At 37.7% G+C, this 24,707-nt stretch overlaps 1 protein-coding gene across 11 annotated transcripts in view; it reads left to right on the forward strand.

The window, feature by feature from the left end:
• Window positions 1-24,707, forward strand: part of CLEC16A (C-type lectin domain containing 16A) — a 227,408-nt gene that overhangs the window by 75,756 nt on the left and 126,945 nt on the right. For all 11 annotated transcript variants that reach the window (XM_072609236.1, XM_072609193.1, XM_072609219.1 and 8 more), the window contains 4 exons: window positions 10,137-10,259; window positions 12,724-12,833; window positions 13,131-13,175; window positions 20,504-20,554. In XM_072609236.1, the coding sequence (XP_072465337.1) occupies window positions 10,137-10,259; window positions 12,724-12,833; window positions 13,131-13,175; window positions 20,504-20,554 (329 nt within the window). The remainder of the gene's footprint in view (window positions 1-10,136; window positions 10,260-12,723; window positions 12,834-13,130; window positions 13,176-20,503; window positions 20,555-24,707) is intronic.

Consider the following 24,707-nt stretch of genomic DNA (forward strand, 5'->3'; position numbering starts at 1 on the left):
GTACTTTCTGTACCCTTCAGTCTAAATCGTCTGTGCCTGATGGCTCAACTAATTTATGGCTGCAAGAGAATTTTTGCCCCTATTTTTCTTAAATATAAACTTATAATTAGCCCTTTTTTATTTTCAATCATTCACATTGGCCTTTACATAGAAAATAGAAACAAAATAAGATTTGTGATAATAACAAAACTTGTGATAGTAATAATAAATTAAGAGCAGTGATGCTTTCTCTTAGTATTGGCCCATCCATCCTGAATAGTGATATGAAAATAATCCAGTGTAGTCCTTGAGATTGGCCATCTTTTATTGTTTGAAGAGCATTGTGTTTGGACCTACAAAAGAGAGAAAACTTGGGCAAGATATCCTCTGTCCTCAAGAAACTTATTATCTGTAGAGAAGCATGTTTGCACAAATAGCTCTAACAGAAAGTACATGATAAATATATGAGTGTTACAAGTAAAATGTTGGATGAGATCCAAGAAGTAGGATGGCACAATAGAAAGAAGAAATACTAAATACTGAAAAATGCTGAAATCAGTAGACTTAGGTTCAATTCTTGCCATATACCTGTGCTAGCTGTTACATTATCATAGGCAAGTCACTTCACTTTCACCTTCAACTTTCTCATCTATTAACTGGAGATAATGATAATTTTACTTTACATCCTAGGATTGTTGTGAGGAAAACACTTTAAATTTGAAGTGTTACATACATATGAGTTATTATTATGAAGGTCATTACCAGCTTGAGGGACTAGGGAATACTTCTTGGAAGAAATGACATTTGAGTGAGTCTTTATAGAATGGGTAGGGATTTAATTGTATGAGGGCAAGAGCGTTTCACACCTAGGAAGAATAAAGGCTTAGGTGAAAAAGTACAGGATATCTCTGTTAGGAAGTGAGTACTCCAGTTTGAGCAGAGTGTAGAGAATGTGGAAGGGAATAATATAAGTTGGAATGAGAATGATGCTGGGTTGTGTAAGGGCCTGCAAAGTAAGATCTTTTGCCGTTTTTATTTTAGTATAATCAAGTGCCTCTGATTGAATCTTGCCGTTATCAACCAAGAGTCTTTACTAGAAGTACAGAAACAAGAGTTTCTTTAACTAAAAACTTTATATGTATTAGTATTCTTAAGGTGATTAAAGATCTTCCCCACCCATTGATGGGCCTGCCCACTAAAGAGAGTTTGATTAGGGAAGATTTGTAGGAAGACCCACACCTTTTGTTAATAAAGCACTGGTTCTCAAGGGTTGGCTCTAACAAAGGTAAAAATACTCTGAGGGCAAGGTTTTACTTTGGGGCTTAGTTTTTGGAAGAAGGTTTGTGTGCCAGGTAAGAGATCCTGGGAAGCCACTAAACAGCTTTGAAAACCCATATGTCTATGCTTCCCTTTCTGGTAACTATGGTAATATAGTTGGACTTTTCTGTTGATTTGTGATATATGTATTGATTATGGTCAGACAGAGGAAGCCCTCTCTGTTGATCTTTATTTCTCTGTATTTTCTCTGAAGTTCAGGGTGCCGACTCCCCTGAACTAAGTGAATGATATATGTGCTTGATTAAAGGAGATTGTTAACCCCTCAAAAGTTGCCTTTCTTTTTAGAAAAATAAATCTAAGATCCTGTGATAGCAGGTTCCCCTGTGTACTGATACAGGTTGTAATGGGCAGTGAATGCCAGGGTAAGGAGTTTAGACTTCATGTGGTGGGCGGTGGGGAATAAGGTAGGAGGAGGGTTAGACTTATTTACTTTGTCCCAGAGGACAGAACTAAGGACAGCTGGTCATCCTTTGTTTTCAAAGAGGAACAAAATGACATCACCACGATTGTGTTTGATCAGACCAATATGAGCTCAGAATGCTCTGCCACAGATTGGGCACAGATAGTCCGTATTAATATTTTGGGTGCATATCCCAAATTTGCGCATTCTGTGTTTACTTTGTGCTGTCTCAATTCTGCTTTGCTCATAGAGCACAGCACCCTTTCTGATGTGGGCACACCATGCTGAGCGGTCTTGTGTCAATGTCTCCCATGTTGCACAGTCACATCCAAAGTTCTTGAGAGAGACCTTGAGAGTGTCCTTGTATCACTTCTTCTGACCACCATGTGATCGCCTGCCCCATGCAAGTTCTCCATAAAATAGTCTTTTTGGTAAGCATACATTTTGCATTCAAACAACGTGGACAGTGCATCGGAGTTGTGCTCTCTGAAGCATAGTTTGAATACTTGGCAGTTCAGCTCGAGCAAGGACTTCAGTGTCTGGTACCTTATCCTGCCAGGTGGTCCTCAGAATCTTCCTAAGACAGTTCAAATGGAAGCGATTCAGTTTCCTGGCATGGCGCTGGTAGACTGTCCATGTTTCACAAGCGTACAACAACAAGGTCAGCACAGCAGTTCTGTAGACCTTCATTTTGGTAGTCAGTCCAATACCTCTTCTCTCCCAAACCTTTCTTTGGAGACTCCCAAATGCTGAGCTGGCTCTGGCAGTGCGTGCATCAACCTCATTGTCTATGTGTACATCCCTGGAAAGTACACTACCAAGGTAAGTGAACTTATCCACAGCATTCAGAACTTCTCTATTTGTTGTAATCGATGGTTCCACGTATGGATGGTGTGGTGGTGACTGATGGAGCACCTGTGTTTTCTTGGTGTTAATTATTAGGCCAACATTAGCACAGGCTTCAGAGAATTGATCCATACTTTGTTGCATCTCAACTTCAGAGGCTGCATTGAGTGCACAATCATGTGCAAACAGAAAACCATGCACCAACACTCCCTCCACTTTGGTCTTGGCTTGTAGCCTTTTCACAGTGAAGAACTTAGCATCAGTACAGTAGTTGATTTTGACACTGTGTTCATCCTCATTGAAAGCATTTGACAACATGACTGAAAACATCATGCTAAAAAGCATGGGAGCAAGCACACAACCTTGTTTCACTCCATTGGTGACTGGGAACGCACGAGAGCTTTGTCCATTATCCAGAACCCAGGCAAACATGAAATTGACATACGATATTGATGAACTTCTCTAGGCAACCAAATTTTTCCATAATTTTCCATAAACCCTCATGACTAACAGTGTCAAAGGCCTTGGTCAGATCTACAAATGTTGTGTACAGACCTCTGTTCTGCTCTTGACATTTCTCCTGGAGTTGTCGGGCAGCAAACACCATATCAACTGTTCCTTGTCCCTTTCTGAAGTCACACTGGTTCTCAGGTATATGAACATCCTCCAGGTGAAGGATCAGCCTATCAAGGAGGACTTTAGGAAGAATTTTGCCAGCAATGACTAAGAGAGAGACCCCCCCCACTCTGATTTTCCCCGGACAATCCATTCCCTTTACCTTTATAGAGATGGACAATGGAGGCATCCTTGAACTCCCTGAGGGATAACTTTGTCTTGCCATATAACCTGGAAAATTTCAGTCAGCTTTTGTATGAGCAAAATACCTTGTAAATCTCAGCTGGAATAAAATCAGCACCAGAAGCTTTGCCACATGAAAGGAGCCTAATGGCCCTTAAAACCTCTTCTTCAGTTGGAAGTTCAAGTAGTTGTTGGCCTCAGCGTTGATTGATGATGGTCTCTTGAGAACACCATGGAAGTATTCAGCCCATCTCTCTAGGATCATGTCCTTATCACTAATTAATATGGCTCCATCAGAACTGAGTAGTTGTGATGCACCATAGGTTTTTGGTCCATAAACAGCTTTCAGGGAATCATATAAGTGTTTTGTATTGATACTATCTGCATAAAACTGAAGGAGAAGGGCAGATTTTTGCGTAATAAAAGGAAAAATTTCCTTATAATTAGAGCTGCTCAAAAATGCAGTGGGCTGCCTTATATCTCCCATCACTGAAGTTCATTAAGTGGACTTTTACATTAGATATTGTAGACAGGATTCCTATTCAGGTAATGTTTGGACTAACTGACCTCTGAGGTTCCTTTGAAGTCTAAGATTCAGTAATTTGGTAGAGATCTAGTGAAGGTATGGGGCAAAGGAGGGACGCCCTGATCTGATCTATGTGTAAAGATTACTATTAAGCCTTGTGGAATATGAATTTGGCTTGGGAAAGGGGACTGGAGTCAGGAAGACTAGGTAGTAAGATGCTGTAGTAGTAGAGGGAAGTAATAATGAGTCCTTCTACCAGCAGAGAAAGAGACCTGTTCAAGAGCTCCTATGGAGATAGAATTGACAGGATCTAATAGTTGATTATATATGAAAAGAATTAATGATAACACTAAAAATAACACAAACTGTGATAGACCTGGTGAATGGGTATACCACTGGCACGTTCTAAATGACTTCATTGCAGTATTCCTTATATGAGTATTGGGTCATCTGTTAGTGTTCTTTCTTTTCTGTGACTCACATTTTAGCTTTAAAAGTAAAACTGAATATTTATGGAGGGTAGTATCCCATCAATGTGACTATTAGTTAAAAACTGTTTTTGCAACAAAAAGAAACATTTGACAGTGCAGATGCCAAAAAAAAAAAAAGTCAAATTGTTTCTTTCTTTACTTTCCCACTAATAATCTACTTGAAACATTGTTTTCTTTGAGAAAGTTTTGTGTTAATGCTATTGGAATAGGGTTATGCAGAAAAGGCCACATCATCTCATTTGTAGAATTTATTATTTGCTTTTGCTTTATTTCCAGTCTTAGGATAGGATTTTGGTTAGGTGTATTTTTTCTTTGAGGCAACAGAAGGTCATTTCTACGTAACTTTCTGAATTTTCATTCCAAATTTTTACCACCATCACAGCTCGCTTAATGAGATGGTCTCTCCATCAGATGGATTTTTCATCATGAGACAATTTAAACATAAAAGGAATGATAATAAAACTGAATGTTAGCTTAGGACTTCCAGTAAATAACAGTAGATTAAAGGCCACATCAAAATGAATATACAGCAGTAGAAAGGGTTGAATGGAATAAGAGAGCTTTGGCACTTAGGATTCAGTAGGGTGACATAATGAATTCTGGTTCGTGACCATAATAGAAAATTTGTCCTTTCATTCCTTTGTTGAGTCTCCTAAAAGCAGTGGCTGACAGTAGAAACCTTCTCTATATAAACCAACGTGGTGGTCTTTGGAGTTATTATATTTCTGTTTTAAGGCAACCTCCTTCTAACCCCCCCATACAACACACAAACACACTTTGTGGGAAATACCACCTAAAGGAAGAGAAATCTGTTTTCATGGAGTGATACTGCTCGGAAAGGGTGAAAGAAATAGGGAAACTAGATAGACACTAAAATAAAGTGGAATTTTTATTTTTTTCAAAGATTTGGAAAAACATTTTTTCAAGAGTAGAAATTATACCTGATATTTCAGCATGGGAAGAAAGCTTAATGCAGTCCAAACTTATCTTATACAGAAATTACCTCTACAATATTCCTGATAGCTGGTTATCTAGCCTTTGTTTAAATATTTCCAATATTGGGAGTTATATTATTATGACACTAATGATGACAGTAATAGGTGCCGTATGTGTGTGTGTGTGTGTGTGTGTGTGTATCACTTTAAGGTTTGTAAAGCCTTACCTACTTTATCTGATTTCATCATCACAACAGTCCTGTTACGTAGATGTTATTATTATCTTCTTTTTCCAGATGAGGAAGCAAACTTAGAAAAGTTCGGTGACTTGCCCAAGATCACATAGCTAGTACATATGACACCATGCTGCTTACTCTCACTACTGCCCAAGGCAATCCCTTCTAGTTTTGAACAGCTCATGATTCAAGGGAGCTAAAAGGCCACTATGGAATAGATTCTGAAGCAGGCTATTTAAAAGAAAAAAAATATTTTCCATTTTCAACATTCACTTGCCTAAATTTTAAATTTTCTCCACTTCCTTCCCCTCCCTCTTCCCCAAGATGGCATGCAATTTGATACAGGCTCTACATATACATTCTTACTAAACATATTTTCACATTAGTCATGTTATATAGAAGATTTAGAACATATGGGAGGAACCATGAAAAAGAAAAACAAAAAAGGAGAGTAAATAGTCTGCTTCCATCTGCATTCAGATTCCATAGTTCTTCGTCTGGATGTGGATGACTTTTTCCATCATGAGTCTTTTGGAGCTGTTTTTGATCCTTGCGTTACTGAGAAGAACTAAGTATCAGTCAGTCATTGCACAGTGTAGCTGTTACTGTGTACAGTGTTCTCCTGACTTCCCTCAGCATCAGTTCATATAAATCTTTGCAGGTTTTTCTGAAGTCCACCGGCTCATCATTTCTTATAGCATAGTAGTATTCCATTACATTCATACACCACATCTTGTTCAGCCCTTACCCAATTGATGGACAACCCCTTAATTTCCAGTTCTTGGCCCCCACAAAAAGAACTGCTATAAATATTTTTGTACATGTGGATCTTTTCTCCAGATTTTATGATCTCTTGGGGATACAGCCCTAGAAGTGGTATTGCTGGATCAAACACTTTGGGCAGAGTTCTAAATGACTCTCCAGAAGGGTTAGAACAATTCACAACTCCACCAACAATGCATTAATGTTCCAATTTTCCTGCATCTTCTCCATCATTTGTACTTTTCCTGTCTTGTCATGTTAGCCAATCTGATAGATTTGATGTGGTACCTCAGAATTGTTTTGATTTACATTTCTCTAATCAATAGTGATTTAGAGCATTTTTTCATGTGACTATAAATAGCTTTAGTTTCTGCCTCTGAAAATTGGAAGCAGGCTATTTTTAAACAACTGTAAATATCAGCTTAACTGAAGATGTGATCTTGAGTGTTACCTGTTCAATTTCCCCCCACTTTTATTCAGATCTAACCTATTATTGTCTAACTTGGCAAGTGGTATTTTGAGCATACCTAGTGACTTTTTTGAGGTGTGGAGGAGGAGATTTTTGTAGACTTTTCTGTCCAGGAGTCTATTTCAGCTCATTGTCATAAAATTTGAGGCCCACCCCTAGTGTTGGGGCTGTATTTCTGTCTCCAGAATCATTGTTGTGGGAGGGAATCCAAGAATAAGAAAGTCTGTTTAATTACCAGTAACTGAGATTAGCTGATTAGGAAACCTCCCACAGAGTAACACTGCCTCCAGTTCTTTAAATTAGTCTCTTTTCACTCCTGGTGTTGGTGGTAATAGAGATGACATGAAAACACACAAACTTATTTTTTCAGGTCACGATCTGACAGATGTAGATACAGGGAAAGACCTGCCATGCCAGATGTTTGGAAGATTTCAGTAATTTCCTCCCTTCCTCCTAACCCCTCTAACACTGCCCCCTCTCATTCCGCTACCCTCCTCCTTCTCCCCCAGCCCTAGTCATAGGAGGTATGTGAAGTACAAGATTACATCTCCAAATTGTCATCAGACGTTTATGAAGTGCCTTTTGTGTATTTGACACTGATGTCAGTTTCAAAAGATAAAAATATTACCCTGCAAAGAAGCTAAATACCCTTGCAACTGGCCCTGACTTTCTGTATTTGAAAATCACTAGTCTTCATCACTGTAGAGGATATAGAAGAATTAATACATTGTTCCTGAACATCCAGATGTAGAACCACAGAACAAATGATGATTGTGACAAAGATTAGATGTAGTATAGTTTTTTACATAGATGGCATAGAACTTATTTATTGGAAATATTCAGCTGTCTTATCAAAGAATCAATATTGTACTTAGTGGGAACATTAGAATTTTAAATGTTTTTTAAAATCTCTTTGAACTTCTCAATGTATATAAAAGTCTAAGGAAGGGAGAAACTATGATTTGGGGACATTATCTTTCTCTTTCTTCTCTTTTTTTTTTCCCCAGAGTATTTGACTTTTCCAGGCTTTTAAGCTGTCTAAAAACTTTTCCAGTTTCTGTTTCTAAAATAAATTTTAAACTTTTTTTTGCATGTATGAGAGATTTAGCACCAAATAAAATGTCTTCCTTTCTGTTTAAATGTAAACAGTATTACACCTTTTTGGTGTTTGAGAACTGTGATTCCAGTTCAGCATTTGCCATTCACCTGTGGACCAAATTTCACTGAAATTACTGAAAATTATACAACATGTCATTTGGAGGTTTTATCAACCATTATTTTCTTTTAGAATACTGTTCTGAGGTATAATTCAATTTTCGGATAGAACTTGATACCCATTGGAAGTCTGTGAAATTTGATGAAGATCTGTAAATTCTTTTAAAAGGGTATCATGAAACAGAAAGACAAATATAAAATGCTAAGCAGTCAGCTATAGTGGTCACAACTTATGAATTAACATTTCTGTTTTCCTCTTCCTGCTCTTTCATTTTTAGATTTTATCTGTCTTTGGGGTTGGTACTGTCCATTACAGAAGGGGTAGCATTATCAGTTTCAGGAAAGTCAGAATAACCACTGAAATTAAAGTGTTTTATTTCTGTGATAAGAAACCTCTATATGTTCTTTGTTTGTGCCAAAAAAAATAAATAAATAAAGGAAGGAGGGGGAAGGAAAGAGAAATGTTGAACACATACAAGTACATAGAAATATTTCCCAAAATTTGTGTCTTTCAGTGTGCTTTATGGCTTGACACTGAATTCCGGGGAAAACCAACAACCCATGTTCTGTGTGACCTCTTCTTTAAAGTCGTGTGTTTGATTAAGGGACCATAAAGTTAGGTGATAAATTTAGCGTAAAGTGCTGTTTTCTTTTTCAAAACTTATTGTTTGAAGGAGAAAGAGTCTAATGTTGCTGAATTCTCTAGGTAACAGAATACAAATTGCCATCAAAACTATCTTTTAGATTTTTTTCAAATGAATAAAATACAACCAGGATGCAACATCAGTATTTTTCTATTGTAGTATGAGTAATTATGTTTTAAAATGATGTATTCTAAACAAGATGAATTTTCATTGAAATACAGTTTTTGAAGAATAGATTTTTATTGTTGTATATGACAGGAGTTATTAAATGTATTTGGAAGGTGTATGTCAAAAACGTCGTTTCCTTGGAATTATTTAACAACTTAAGTTCACTATTGGAAGAAATTCAACAAAATAAGATATATTGTTATGGTTTATTATGTTAGTATGTTTGTTGCACTTACTTAGAGTCCAGACAATAAGCTGTTGGATGCAGTTTTCATCTCTTTTGTCAAGTTTCTTAGGAAGCATCTAGTTCTCAAAGGACAATATGTCAAGTGTTCCAAGCAGTGACATTTCTCCCTTCCCTTGCTTTTGTTTCGTCCTTCCCCCTCCAATTTTAAGATTTAAATAGCTATTTATTGAAGTGTTTCATTGGCACAAAAACAATGAATTTTTAGTGTTGTTGGGTTTCCATTTGTGTCAGTAAGCACCGCTACATGTACGGGGGCCTGCTGTCACAGGTTTTTAGATCTGCATTCATAAAAGGAAAGGCAGCTTTTGAGGGGTTAATAATCACTTTAATCAAGTACGGGTATCATTCCTTTAACCAAACACATATTTCATTCACCTAGTTCAGGGGAACCAGCACTCTGAACTTCAAAGACAATACAGAGACATGGCTTCCTCTGCCTGACCATGATTCAACAGACAGGTCCAGCTGTCTGACCATAGTTACCAAAGAGGGAAGCATTGACATCTGGGTTTTCAAAGTGGGGGGGTCTCCTTAAAGTGGCTTCCCAGAGTCTTCATCTGGCACTCAAACCTTCTTACAAAAACTAAGCCCCAAAGTAAAACCTCACCCTCAGAGTATTTATGCACTGAGGCACTGACCCAGTGCCTCAACAGAAAAAACAAAAGGTACTTGGGACCCTCCTACAGAGCAACTCCCCTAATCAAGCTTCCCACAATGGACATGCACATCAATGAGAGAGAAAGATCTTCTTTAATCACATTATTCAATTAGAGGTACTTTTAGTAAAACAAAAACAGCAAGAGATCCTAATTAGATTGCCATCACACCATTGTATGTACTTCCTCTCTGCCCTCCAAATTCTGTGTTGACTGAAATTCATATAAAAAGTTTGTTGAAGCTGTATATTTCTAACGATGGAGATATGATCCTTTGTGAGATGGTATTTACAATGAATGGTGAGAATTTTAGTTACAATATAGTTGCCTTTGTACCTATTGGTCTCTCTTCCTTAAGTGAGCAAATCTTTTGATGAAAATCTTTTTTTATGTTTTACATTGTTGTTTCATTTGTTTTCATTGTAGGAATTGATCCAGAGAAGTTAGATAGAATTCAGCTTCCAGTGCAGACTGAAGTTGAGAAGACCTCCTATAACCACTTACTTGCCGAGAGACTCATCAGGATAATGAACTATGCTGCTCAGATTGGTAAGGGTTACTGTCAGGCAACACTGGAACAAGGTTAAGACCTTAAAATCATTTTTCTAATCCTAACTTTTCTGTTGTTCACCTAAGCAAGCAATATTTTCTCATTCTTCCTCAGTTTGCTCATCTGTAAAATAAAGCATCTGAGAAAATATAAAGTACACCCTCAAAAAATTAGAAATGGTGTGGTTTAATGGAAAGAACACTGGCCTAGGAAGCAGATGACTTGTGTTCATGTCCTGGCTCTTACATTTACTATCTTGTGACCTTGGAGAAGTCACCTAACCTTTCCAATCCTCAGTTGCCTAATCTGGAATATCTAAATTCCTCTTCCTACCCTTTTAATCTGATGGTGATTACTTTTTACTTAAGTGGTAAAGGTCAAATGAGATAATGAATGTGAAAGCGCTCTATAAATTGTAAAATGTTATAAATATAAGTCATAATCACAGTTATTTAGTAAAATACTCCCAGTATTTTCAATGGCTTTTTTCTATTGCTGTCACTGTGATCTGGGAAAATATAACTTTGTGTGTTATATTTTTGGTGATTGGCTTTTTTTGCTTACTATTATAAATTTTATTTTAATTTCCATTGAAAGAGATAAGTATTCAGTGTTGGATTCTTGTTGTTTGTAAACCAACCAAAATGCTTCACAAAAGTCATGTGTGGATTGATTCAGTGGAATTAATAAGTACAAATGAAGTATAAGAAGTATAGACCATTATCCCCACACATGGGGATGTGATAATCGAACAGAAGAGATTGTATATACAGAATTGTGATCTCTGGAAAAACCCCCAGAGTGGAGTTTGGAACTTTTAGAGCAAAATGGAATAGAAAACAGAAAACTTGAGGGAAACGCAGGCTGAGATAGGAAGCAGTAGGATAAGTGGGTAGTTAGGGTAAACTGAAGGGAAAGGAAATAGCCTCATTCATGTTACTCTTTATTGTGATCCCCTCAGAATACCTTGCACATACTAAGCATTCAGCAAATACTTGTAGAATGAACAAGTGGAAGAGTGAGTAGCAGAGGAGAGGCTGATTCAGGGCTAGGCTACTGCCAGGAAAGTTTCAAGCCAAAGCTGAGGAGTAGACCTGGGGCTCAGGAGTTTGCTTCCCTAGTGTCAAAATGGACTAACATTACTAGCTCCACTTTGTATTGGGTGGGAGTGGGGAGAGAACCAGTAAGAAATGATTCTTAAGGATCATTTTACCATAGGAAAAAAAACACATGGCATGAAATAGGGAATAAAAGACTTGAGAAGCCAAGTCGAGGTAACTGCTTACCTCTAATTAACCAATTCTAGTTATAAAATCTCAAATTCTCTTGTAGTAAAGTAAAATAGCTATGTATTTCAAAATATCTGATGAGTTGTGCTGTGCCACAATGTATAACAGTAGTATCAAACTGTAGTTGGGAAATGTTTAACAAAATAAATAAAAATGTAATACAGCATAGATAATTTGTGGTTTTCTAAGTCAACATGCAGCCCGCAGGGGCCCTTTCTACTTGAGTTTGACACCACTGGTGTACACTATGCAGAAGGGAAATTAAAATGTAAAGACCATGAATTCCAGGAGCATGGTTGTTAGAAAAAATTTCCTTTTATCAGAAGAAAATTGTCTTATCAGTTAGAACAATTGAACTTTTGCCAGTAAGCTCAGTTTGTTGGCCTCCCCAAGGGCACATTGTATTATCAGTTTGGGGCTTTCTTTTTGCTTAGTAGTGAGGCAGCTAGATGGTACAGTGGATAGAGCACCAGTGAAGGAGTTAGGAGCACCTGAGTTCAAATCTCACCTCAGACACACTAGCTGTGTGACCTTGGGCAAGTCACTTAACCCCAACTGCCTCATTCTGGGTCATGGAGAAGTGAGGCTGGTGACCTGCACAGCCCTCCCTCACTCAAAACAAAGTTAAGTGCAGGTCATGTCATTATTTCTCTGATGACATGGTCTTCTTCAGCAACAAAGGAGGAACACACACATATAGTGCTTAGTAGTCCAGTTGTAGATGTACTGCAGTAGGATAATATTCTCTCTCTTTTTATACCTCCATGGAAGAGGTCAGCATAGTGAGCTGCTGTGTAGCAACACATTGAGGTGGAGTGGAGCAGTTACAGGAGAGCAGGATTTTGACCTTGGTCTTGGCTTTGGCATTAACTCATTTCCTTGACCCTGGACAAGTCACTACTTCTTGGAGCTTCAGTTTCTTCATCTGTAAAACTGAGGAAGATGGACTAGTTTATTTCCAAAATTTCTTATACCTACAAAATTCTATGATTTTTATGACTGACTCCTCTTTTTTCTGTGTTATAAGATACTCATGAGTATTTAGGGTTTGCTCTAAAAACTCTACTGAACAGTTAAGATTTTTGTGAAATATTAGTGGGCAATGAAATGACCTGTTCAAATGAGTGAAGGCTGCTTTGAAGGTATTTACTAACTTATCTCTTGCTTTCTATAGATGGAAAAATCAGACTGGCTACTTTGGAACTAAGCTGCTTGTTACTAAAGCAGCAAGTCATGACAAACAATGGGAGCATTATAAAGGATGTGCACCTTGCCTGTCTTGAGGTAAGGACTTGTCTTCTCCTATAGAGGAGTGATCTTTCCAACCAACATTGTAACCCACCTCATTCAGTGGATAGTGTTAGCAAAGGAGAAGCAGCACCTTAAATTCCTTCTCAGAAAATATAGATTCTTTCTTGAATCTAAAATATACTTTTAGTAAATCTCATTTTATAATTAGTCACTGGTACTTTTTCAACAATTATTTGATTCCCATGTTTATCTTAAGATTTTTAAATTCAGTTTTCTGAACTTTTTCCCATATAAGATTTGATTTTTTCCATGTTTTTCTCTCTTTAATAGGGTGCAAGAGAGGAAAGTGTTCACCTTGTGAGGCATTTTTATAAGGTAAATATGTACATACAAGTACATATACATAAATGTGCAACAGTCTATTGATTCCTCAGATATTTAAACTTAGGCAGTTGATTTTCAATGGAAAAAGAGTATGAAGAGTGATCCAGAAGGTTTGAGGCCAATATGGTGGGGTAAAGCAGGGAACTACTTGAACTCATTCAAATTTCCCTCTAAATAACTTTGAAATAACACCTCCAAAAAAAATCTGGAACTGCAGAACCAACAGAAGGATAAAGTAAAACAATTTTCCAGTCTAAGACAATTTAGGAGGTGGTCAGGAAAGGTCTCTCTAAACAGAGTGAGAGTGGAGCACAGGCCAAGCTGTGGCAAGCCAGCTACAGGCCTTGGAGGCAACTGAATTGGTGGCAGCAGGCTCTGAAGCTCTTATCCCACAGATGTTTAGAGGAGGCTGGCCAGACAGTTGGTCAGAAGGTTGGTCTTTACTCTTATGGGGTGCAGTATTCTGTTGCATTGTCCCTACTCAGTTCCAAGTCACAGTCCCAAGAAGAGAAGGATACTAGCATATCTGTGACTGCAGGGGAACAAGAACCATGGTCATAGTTCTAGGGTGGAAAAGAATGCTGTTGGTCATTCACAGACCGGAGCAGAGGCCAGGAGAGCAGTGACCACACCTTTCCTTAGAGAATACTGCCTTTGAAGAACTGAAAACTTAAAGACTTCCCTCCAGAACTAGCTCTGAAAATGGCAACCTGAAAAACTTGAAGGTTGGAACAGTGCCTCCTTCACACCTGGGTGCAAAGCCAACTTTAATACGTAGTTAAAAGTCAAGACATAGGATACAAAAATTAGCAAACAACAACAAAAAAGGAACCTGACCATATATTACTATGGTGACAGGGAAGATCAAAACACAGACTCAGAAGATAGCAAAGTTAATTGCAATATCCAGATCCTCAAAGAAAAAAATTAGTCTCAGGCCCCAAAAGAGTTCCTAGAAAAGCTCAAAAGGTATTTCAAAATGCAAATAAGAGAGGTAGAGGAAAACTTGGGAAAAGAAATGAGAATAACAGGGGCAGAGCCAAGATGGCCAAGATAGAAGGATGCACCTCTAGAAGCTCTTCTCCCACAGCTCATAAAATACCTGTAAAAAATGACTCTAAACAAATTCTAAAGCAGCAGAAGCCACAAAACAACAGAGTGAAAGAGACTTCAAGCCCAAGGCAGCCTGGAAGGCTGACAGGAAAGGTCTGTCGCACTGGGCGTGGAGCAGAGCGCAGTTCAGCTTTGGCCACTCTGTGGCAAGGATAGGAACAGGCGTCAAGGTGCCACCGGTAGCTACGGGTCACACATTCCTCAACTCACAAACGCCAAAGACACCTTCAAAGGTCAGTGAGAAAGCTGTTTCACCTGGGTAAGAAGGGAATGCAGTGGTCTAGTCTCAGCCCCAGGTGGCGACAACTTATGTTGTTGGAACCCAGGCCTCCCCAAGCCTAAAGACCCTGGGGAAATTGAGTGGTTGATCTGGATCTCAGCCCTGAGTGGTGGTCCAGGGGTGAGAAGGAGTGCTGACGTGATGGAGTTGGCAGAGGCTTTGGAGAGGGAATTTTGTTCGCAGAAAAGAATGCTTGTAGTTGCTCTCAGACCAGAGGGCAGGTCAGGAAAGGAGTAAACTCCTTTCCCTTGATTGTGTCACCTTGGAGGAACTGAGAACTCAGAAGTGCCCAGAGTATACACTCCTCTTGACAAAGAACTCAAAAGTCAAGTAACTGACTGGGAAAATGCCCAAAAAAGGAAAAAAGAATAAGACAATAGAAGGTTACTTTCTTTGTGAGCAGGTATTTTCTTCCCTTCTTTCAGATGAGGAAGAACAATACATACCATCAGAGGAAGACCTAAAAGTCAAGGCTTCTGCATCCAAAACCTCCAAAATAAATATGCAATGGTCTCAGGCCATGGAAGAGCTCAAAAAGGATTTTAAAAGTCAAGTAAGAGGGATGGAGGAAAAATTGGAAAGAGAAATGAGAGCAATGCAAGAAAATCATGAAAAGTGAGTCAACAGCTTGCTAAAGGAGACCCAAAAAAGTGCTGAAGAAAATAAAAACTTTAAAAATAGGCTAACTCAATTGGCAAAAGAGGTCCAAAAAGCCAATGAGGAGAAGAATGCTTTCAAAAGCAGAATTAGCCAAATGGAAAAGGAGGTTCAAAAGCTCACTGAAGAAAATAGTTCTTTAAAAATTAGAATGGAGCAGGTGGAAGTTAATAACTTTATGAGAAACCAAGGAATTACAGAATAAAACCAAAAGAATGAAAAAGTAGAAGACAATATGAACTGTCTCATTGGAAAAACAACTGACTTGGAAAATAGATCCAGGAGAGACAATTTAAAAATTATGGGACTAGCTGAAAGACATGATCAAAAAAAGAGCCTAGACATCATCTTTCATGAAATTATCAAGGAGAACTGCCCTGATATTCTATAACCAGAGGTCAAAATAAATATTGAAAGAATCCACCAATCACCTCCTGAAAGAGATCCAAAAAGCGAAACTCCTAGGAGCATTGTAGCCAAGTTCCAAAGTTCCCAGGTCAAGGAGAAAATATTGCAAGCAGATAGAAAGAAACAATTTGAGTATTGTGGAAATACAATGAGGATAACACAGGATCTGACAGCTTCTACATTAAGGATTGAAGGGCTTGGAATATGATATTCCAGAAGTCTAAGGAACTAGGATTAAAACCAAGAATCACCTACCCAGCAAAACTGAATATAATACTTCAAGGGAAAAAATGGTCATTCAGTGAAATAGAGGACTTTAAAGCATTCTTGATGAAAAGACCAGAGCTGAACAGAAAATTTGACTCTCAGACACAAGAATCAAGAGACTCATAAAAAGGTTAACAGGAAAGAGAAATCATAAGGGACTTACTAAAGTTAAACTGTTTACATTCCTGCATGGAAAGAGATTTGTAACTCTTGAAACTTTTCTCAGTATTTGGTTAGTTGGAAGGATTATACACACGTATATATAGACAGAGGGCACAGAAAGAGTTGAATAGGAAGGGATGATATCTAAAAAATAAAAGTAAGGGGTAAGAGAGGAATATATCAGGAGGAGAAAGGGAAAAATGGAATGGGGCAAATTATCTCATAAAAAAGGCAAAAAAAAGCTTTTTCAATGGAGGGGGAAAGGGGGAGGTAAAAGGGAAAAAGTGAAACTTACTCCCATCACATTTGACTTAAGGAGGAAATAACATGCACACTCAATTTGGTATGAAAATCTGTCTCACACTACAGGAAAGTAGGGGAGAAGGGGATAAGTGGGGTGTGAGAAGAATGATAGAAGGGAGGGAAAATGAGAGGAGGGGGTTAATTAGAGGTAAACACTTTTGGAGAGGGATAAGGTCAAAAAAGAGAATAGAAAAAATGGGGAGGAGGACAGAATGGAGGGAAATATAGTTAGTCTTTTACGACATGACTGTTATGAAAGTCTTTAGGAAAACTACACATATATAGCCTATATTGAATTACTTGCCTTCTCAGTGGGGATAGGTGGGGAGGGAGGAAGGGAGAGAAGTTGGAGCTCAAAGTTTTACGAATGAATGTTGAGAATTGTTTTTGCATGTAACTGGGAAGTAAGAAATTTAGGTAATGGGGTATAGAAATCTATCCTGCCCTCCAAAAAAAGAAAGAAGATGGGGATAAGGGAAGGGAGGGGGTATGAGAGAAGTAGGGTAGGTTGGAGAAAGGAGTAATCAGAATGCAGGGTGTTTGGGGGTGAGGAGAGGGGAGAGATGGGGAGAAAATTTGAAACTCAAAATCTTGTGCAAATGAATGTTGAAAACTAAAAATTAATTAAAAAAAAAAAAGTAAAAGGGGCATGAGAGATCAGAATCTAAAATGGAGAGCTCCCTGGACAAGAAGTCAGGAACTGATTTCTGGTCTTGCTCCTGAGACTTACTAGTAGAGGGCAAGTTACGACTTTTCCAAGTCTCAGTTTCTTCATCTTTAGGTAAAATGGGGGAATAATTCTGATACTACCTGTCTCACAAGGTTTCTGGGAAGAAAGTATTTTATAACAAAGATAATAGGTGACATTGATGTAGCATTTTAGTGCTTGCAAAATACTTTACATAAATTAACTCACTAATATACTATGTAAATTCTAAATATTATTAAAGATTATAACTTAAAAAAAAAGAAATGAGAATGATGCAAGAAAATCATGAAGCTCCAATGGCTTGGTAAAGGAGGCACCAAAAAAGCCCTCCAAAACTGTAGAAAATAACATCTTAAAAAACAGAATAGGCCAAATGGTAAAAGAGGCACAAAAAATCCACTGAACAGAACAACTCCTTAAAAAGCAGAGTTGGCCAAATGGAAAAGGAGATATCAAAGTTCACTGAAGAAAATAATTCCTTAAAATTTAGAATTGGGCAAGTGGAAATTAATGACTTCATGAGAAATCAAGAATAAAGCAACATCACAAGAATGAAAAAATTGAAGAAAATGTGAAATATCTCATTGGAAAAGCAACTGACCTAAAAACTAGATTGAGGAGAGATAATGTAAGAATTATTGGACTACCTGAAAGCTGTGATCTAAAAAAAGAGCATTGACATCATCTTTTAAGAAATTATCAAGAAAAACTGCCCTGGTATCTTGAACTGGAGGGTTCTAGAAATTGAAGCAACCCACTGATCACCTCCTAAAAGAGATCCGAAAATGAAAACTCCCATGAATGTCATAACCAAATTCCAAAGCTCCTGGGTCAAGGAGAAAATATTTCAAGAAGCATTCAGAAAGAAAATATTTCAAATATCATGGAACCACAGTCAGAATAACACAAGATTTATCAGATGCCACATTTAAAGGTTTGGAGGGCTTGGAATGTGAATTCTAGAGGGCAAAGGAGCTGGAATTCTAACAAAAAATCCCCTACTCATCAATATTGAACATAATCCTTCAGAGAAAAAAATGGACATTTAATGAAATAGAGAACTTTCAAGCATTCCTGGTGAAAAGACCATAGCTGAATAGAAATTTTGAGTTTCAAATACAAGACTCCAGAGAAGCATAGCAAGGTGAACAGGAAAGTGAAATCATAAGGGATTTAATAAGGTCAAACTGTTTACATTCATACATGCGAAAAGATGCTTGTAATTCTTAGGATCTTTAATATTGTTAGGGCAGTTAGAAAACAGAGGTTATGGGTGAAAGTTGACTCTGACAGGATAATATCTTTAAAAAATAAAGTTAAGTAGTGAGAAAGATGGATGACCATGATGGGATAGACATCTAAAACAACAAAATTAAGGGGTGAGAAAGAGGTATGCATTTGGAAAAGGGGGAAGGGAGAGGTAGAATGAGGTAAATTTTCTCACATAAAAGGGTTGCAAGAGCTTTTACAATGGAGGGGAAGATGGAGGGCAAGATGAAGTTGCAGACAATGATTGGACCTTATTCTTATTGGAATTGGCTCAGAGAGGGAATGACATACACACTCATTTGTCATAGAATTCTGTCTTATGCTACAGGGAAGTAGAAGGGGAAGATGAGTTAAGAAAGAGGTGGGATGGGACTGAAACATGGAAAGGCAGTTTTGGGGAGGTGGTGGTCAGAAGCAAGACATTTGAGAAAGGACAGGGTGAAAGGAGAGAGAGAGAAAGATTAACAGGAAAAAATAGCATGGAGAGAAATACATTGTAATCATAATTGTGAATAAATTTTTACATGAAGATTCTTTGATAAAGGCCTCATTTCTCAAATATATAGGGAACTGAGTCAAATTAAATAAGAACACAAGTTATTCCCCAATTGATAAATGGTCAAATGATGTGAGTAGACAACATTCAGATGAAGAAATCAAAGCTATTGATTAGAAAAAAAGCAATTAAACAACTCTGAGGTACCGCCTCACACCTATCAGATTGTCTAATGTGACAGAAAACAAAAATGGCAAATTTTGGAGGGGATGTGGGTAAATTGGGACACTGAAGCACTGTTGGTAGAATTGTGAACTGAGCCAACCACTCTGGAAAGCAATTTGGAGCTATGTCCAAAGGGCCATAAAACTCTACATGCCCTTTGACCCTGCAATACCACCACTAGTTCTGTATCCCAAAGAGATTTAAAAAAAAAAAAAAAAAAGGAAAAGGACTTGTGTGCACAAAAGAGTAGCTCTTTTTGTGGTGGCAAAGAATTGGAAATTGAAGGGATTGTTTGAAGGAGCCAGTGTGTTTGGCTGCAAAAGAGGAAACACAGGGACAACATAACTACTTGCCGATATTAAAAGGTAGTCAGTTGGAAAGGAATTGATCTTGTTCAGTTTATCTCCACCAGGCAGAAGTAGGAGTGATGGTTGGAAGTCGTTAAGAGACAACTTTAGGCTTGATATCAGGAAAACTTCCAACAATTATAGCCATCCAAAGGTGGGATGTGCTGCCTGGGGAGGTAATAAATTCTCCTTCATTAGAGCTCTTCGAACAAAGAGTGAGTGACCACTCACTGGATAGTTTAACAGAGAACTTTTGTTGTATTACATGGCTTCTGAAGTCCCATCCAACTTGTTTTGTTTTGTTTTTTTTTTTCAAAAGGAAATGGAGACAGTGTATTTTATCAGTGCACATTTCATTACCATCTTCTAACCCTTCTGTAGTTAAAACGTCTGGTAGTATGGGAATTCCTATTCAGAATGATGACCTTGAAGAATTACAAAATTCTAAGTGCCTTCTGAATCATCTTAAAAATGATATAGATCTAACCAAGATCTAAAATAATGTTTATCATTTTAGTATCATATTAGGATTCTTTAAGGATTGGTAAACCATATATGGTCAAATAGTAACTTTCAGCTAACCAAAATTTCCCATTCTTCCACCATTATGAAGAAACAGGAGTTCACTATGTTTAGTTTGGCAAATTTTAGAATCAACATCTTTTGAAAATATTTGAATATTAACTTTATTGGAATTATTTGTAGTGTTTATTTTTATACTAACCACTTACACAAAAGAAGGGATTTAACAGTTTTCCTTTCCCTTTCCACTCTTCCCACACCAATATAAAGTCATGTAAAAGATAGTACAATCCTGTCACCTTAGAGTAATTAATATGAATGCCTCATTTCTGTTTCAGTTTTGATGTAAGGGTTTTAAAAATTGGTGACTGGTGAAATGTGAGATTTCATATATCATTTAATTGTGTGTGTGCATGTGTGTGTGTGTGTGTGTTTTAGTTCCTGTTGATTTACGAGAACTTGGTAATGAAAAACAGATGGCTTAACAGCCATGAACTGGGGTTTATAATACTTTTCTTGTTTATGGAAAAAAATGAATAGTCTTGCCCTTTTTCTTTTAAGGGAGAAGAAATTTTTTTGGATATGTTTGAAGATGAATATAGGAGCATGACAGTAAGTGACTAGTCAAAGTAACCAACTGTATAAAAGAAATGCACATATGTTAGGATACTGGCTGATTTCCTTTTAAGTTTAGCAGTTGTGTTAAAAAAAAAAAAGAGAGAGAGCACTTTATTTAAATTGTACTTTCTTACAGAGTGTTACAGATTAGTAGAAGAATTTAGTTCTCTTTTTGTGAACCTTGTAGGACATTTAATTTACCTCCTTACCGTTTGTTCTGGGTGCTGCTGATGTTGCAGACTATACCCTCCTCATGAGAGCAGGTGTTTGCATGCAGGGCTGTCAGAAGTGCTCACGGTAAACAAATGCATTTTCCATCCGCGAGGTGGTTCTTGGGACTACGTGTTCTTCTTGGCACTCTCTCCTTTTCCTGCTGTTCTTGAAACCTCTGTGCTCCAGTACTTCTGTCTTCTGAAATGTCACTGATTGGTGCAAGTGAAGCCACTCAGCCTGTTACATTAAAGGTGGAAAACGTGTACTAGAGAGAAACCCCACCCTCCCTAGAAAGCATCTGCCTCTCTTTGACATTTCTGACCTTCCCTAGTACTTGGAGTGATAAGAGAAAAGATGGTTAAGAGCCATGGACCTTTTGGTGGTGGTGGGGAACCATTATGGACTCCTTTCTCTTGCTCCACCTCTCAGATACGATCCACTTTTCTTACTACTTACTCTGACCTGTCCCCTGCCCTTCCAAATTCTTGCTTCACCTTCCTTATCCCCTTAAGTGTTTCCATTAAGTCACATAGCCTTCTTTTTTAAGTTAAACATGCCAAATAAAGGACCTATTTGATTTGCATTTTTGCCATCTTCTCTGGTTCTTCAAAGGAATCTCTAAGTTCCAAAAACATTCCACCTCACCAGTTTCTATTGACTGTGTTTATGGGCATCAGTGTTATTGTCACATCATAATTCACAATGTGCCTCTGTAGCAGTTTTGAATACAGCCTCACACATTTTCAAAGAGCTGTTTTAAGAAAAAGTATAAATTAGCATAAGTCATTTTCTAAAATGCCTTCTGTGAGCTACTGTGGAGGTAGAGGAACTTGTTTCATGTCATCTTAACAGAGATGTATATGTTTGTGTATTTCTGCTCACAGTTTTCATTGGTGGTCACAATCAGCTCACTGTTCCCTTTAGTCCCTTTGAGGAATTTCACTGTTATATCCTGGCCATTAATCAAAGTGAAGTGTATGTAGTGGTTATTTGCCATTTTATCTTACCCTATGACAATTCCTTCTCTAATGAAATTCTACCAACCTGTTTTACTTTTTGAAAACTTGAGGCTTATTCTTCTGATGAACATTTAAATGCTATCGTAATTATGTATTGTCTGCTCTTAAGAGAGTTACAATAGGCTTCAGTCTTTCCACCAATCAATCAAGTATTTATTGAGTACCTACTGTTTGCCCAGTTTAGTGATAAGTACTTTAAGGGATACAGTGGAGATGTGGTCTCTAAAAAGATGACTTTCAGATCTGTACGTCCAGTCCTTATGACTTCACTGAGCTCCAGTCCTACATTTTCATCTGTGTGCCAGACATATCCACCATAATGTCCTGCCAACATACCTCAGACTCATGGTCAAACTGAACTTATCTCCTCTTCCAACTTCCCTATTTCTATTGATACTATTTCTTCTTATCACCTGGTTCAAAACTTTGGGGTCACTTTGGCATGATCTTCTCTCTTCCCCACCCCAACATGTGAACTTGTCAGTCATTTGTCAGATTCTATGAATTCTGCCTCCAAAGTGTCTCTTGCACCTGCCCCTTCTCTGCTCAGTTTGCTACCATTTCTAACCCTAAATCAAACCTTTATTGTTTTTCTCTTCTAAAATATTGCAGTAATCTCTGAACTGGTTTCCATGCCTCCAGTATCTTACCTCCAATCCATTTTATGTTACACAGTCTCCAAATTGATCTTTATATTTTGAACTATTTTGTATCTCTGTTTCCTGGTTTGCTATGACTAGAGAATTCATCACTGAATACCCAGGCTGCTGGTGATGAGCTTTTCCGTTCTTTGGAATGCAGAAATAGTCTCATATTCCGACTGTACTCAAAGCCTTTTTATATTGAAAACTGCCAGAGCCTTTATTTCTTCTGGTATAATCTTTGAGAACCAGAGTCACCTCTTTATTGTGATGAAACCTCAGAATAAGAGTATACCATGCTATCCTTGTAATGTCAAAAGAAATTAAAGAAGGTCTCTAACGTACTGGGAAATTTAGGGGAGGACCTAAATAAGAGTTACTCACAAGCTCAGTAGGCATCTAAAAATAGATAGGTTGTGATCAGCATTATTGAAGCGAAAGCCCACATCAGTGAGGTCACAGAGTCATCTGAGTATGATGCATGGGTTTGACTGTCACTCTTCTGATTCAAAACAAAATGACTTCAGCAGCTTCTCATTGTCTTTTCATTGAACAAACTCTGCAGCTGGACATTTGAGATTCTTTGCAATCTGACTTCTACCTACCTGACTTGTCCTGTATCATATTATTCTTCATGCACTCTTCCTATTGGATGGGCTACTAGCTCTTCACCTGAGCCATCCTGGATACTCCAGATACTAACCCCCATGTGTGGAAAGTTCTCCAATCACATACCCATCTATTATAATCTTATAGTGAAATACCCACTTCAGATTCTCACTTCTCCATGAAGCTGCCCTCCTCAAATTTCCTTATGACATTTTGTTTGAATTTCTCCCTTCCTTTTATCGTGTTCTACCTATCACCATATTTATATCCATGTTGTACCTGACTTCTATTAGATTGTAAGCATCTTGAAGATAAATTTTATCTTTGTATCACCTCATGTGGAACAATACTTTACAAATTGTAGTAAAAGCACTTAATCAAATGTGTTTCAAATTGAAATTTTTAATCTGACCATGCCTCATACCTTTTTTAGTAGTCAGCTTGATGGTAATTTTGAACCTCAGAAGAAAGCCTCTCTAGGGAAATTTTAAAAAACAACAAACTTCTGAGTTTGGAGTGGAGGGATGGAGGGAGTAAGCATTTGTGAAGCACCTACTGTGTGCTGGGCACTGTGCTGAGTGTCTTGGAAATATTATCTCATTTGATTCTCTCAACAACCCTGAGAGAGAGGTGCTATTTATTGTCCCCATTATACAGTTGAGAAAAATTAGTCAGAGGGTAAGTGACTTGCCTAGGATCACACAGCTAGGAAGTATATGAGACTGTATTTGAACTAGAATGTCTTCCTGATTCCAAGTCCAACACTCTGTCTAAAGCCCCAACACTAAGTCAAGTATTTTACTTTAGACCCCTCACTCAGAACTCTTGTTTATTATACAGCTTTTGATGAACTGCTTATCTGATTTTTCCAGCCCTTGGCCAATTAGAATAGAGTGAAATGAGGAGGATAGAGGAAAGGTAGGATACAGTATTTTCTAGAGGCAGTCAGTGACAGTAGAAAAAGGGATAGCTGACATTAAGGGAAGATTCAAGGAAAAAATTAAAAGCAGAACTGTATTGCTGCATAGTATAGTAATTGTTTTCAGAATGATAACCCCAAATCATGAGAAGTTAAATTATGTTTTGTAATGTTTGCTTAAAAGAAGGCAGGGAATATACAATGTATTTTATATAAATTTCCATTAAAAACATTTGCTTATGTGGAACCCTTTAGGCTCCTAATGATGCTGAATAAATTGTGTTGATGGAATTTTTTTTAAATGGCCCCTATCCTTAAGTAACCTAGAGTCTATTTGGGTAGCACCCACATGGAACAACTAGTTAAACACTAATTGTATGGTGCTAAATTTAATACGGATTTAGAGAAAGTCAAGACCTGGGTGGGTTCAATTTGAACAATTCAAATTGTTATCAGAGGCTCCATGGAGAAGATAGATTTGAGGAGGACTTTGAAGGTTGGGTAAGGTTTGAATAGAGAAAAGGAAGAGGACAGTTTAGGTTAAGAGAGTGACATGGGAGAGTCATGGGAGATTAAGGTGACCTTCTGGAAAAGATGAAACTTATTCTGACTGTCATAGTGGGGAGTGCTGAGGGTAAGATTTCATGTGCTTGCATGGGTAATGTGGGGAGATAGCAAATAACCAATAGATTATCTTTGCAATTGAATATAGCATGAGGAACTTTTTTTTTCAACAGCATACTCTT

The sequence above is a fragment of the Notamacropus eugenii genome, chromosome 1, assembly GCF_028372415.1.
Source record: "Notamacropus eugenii isolate mMacEug1 chromosome 1, mMacEug1.pri_v2, whole genome shotgun sequence".
Taxonomy (NCBI): Eukaryota; Metazoa; Chordata; class Mammalia; order Diprotodontia; family Macropodidae; genus Notamacropus; species Notamacropus eugenii.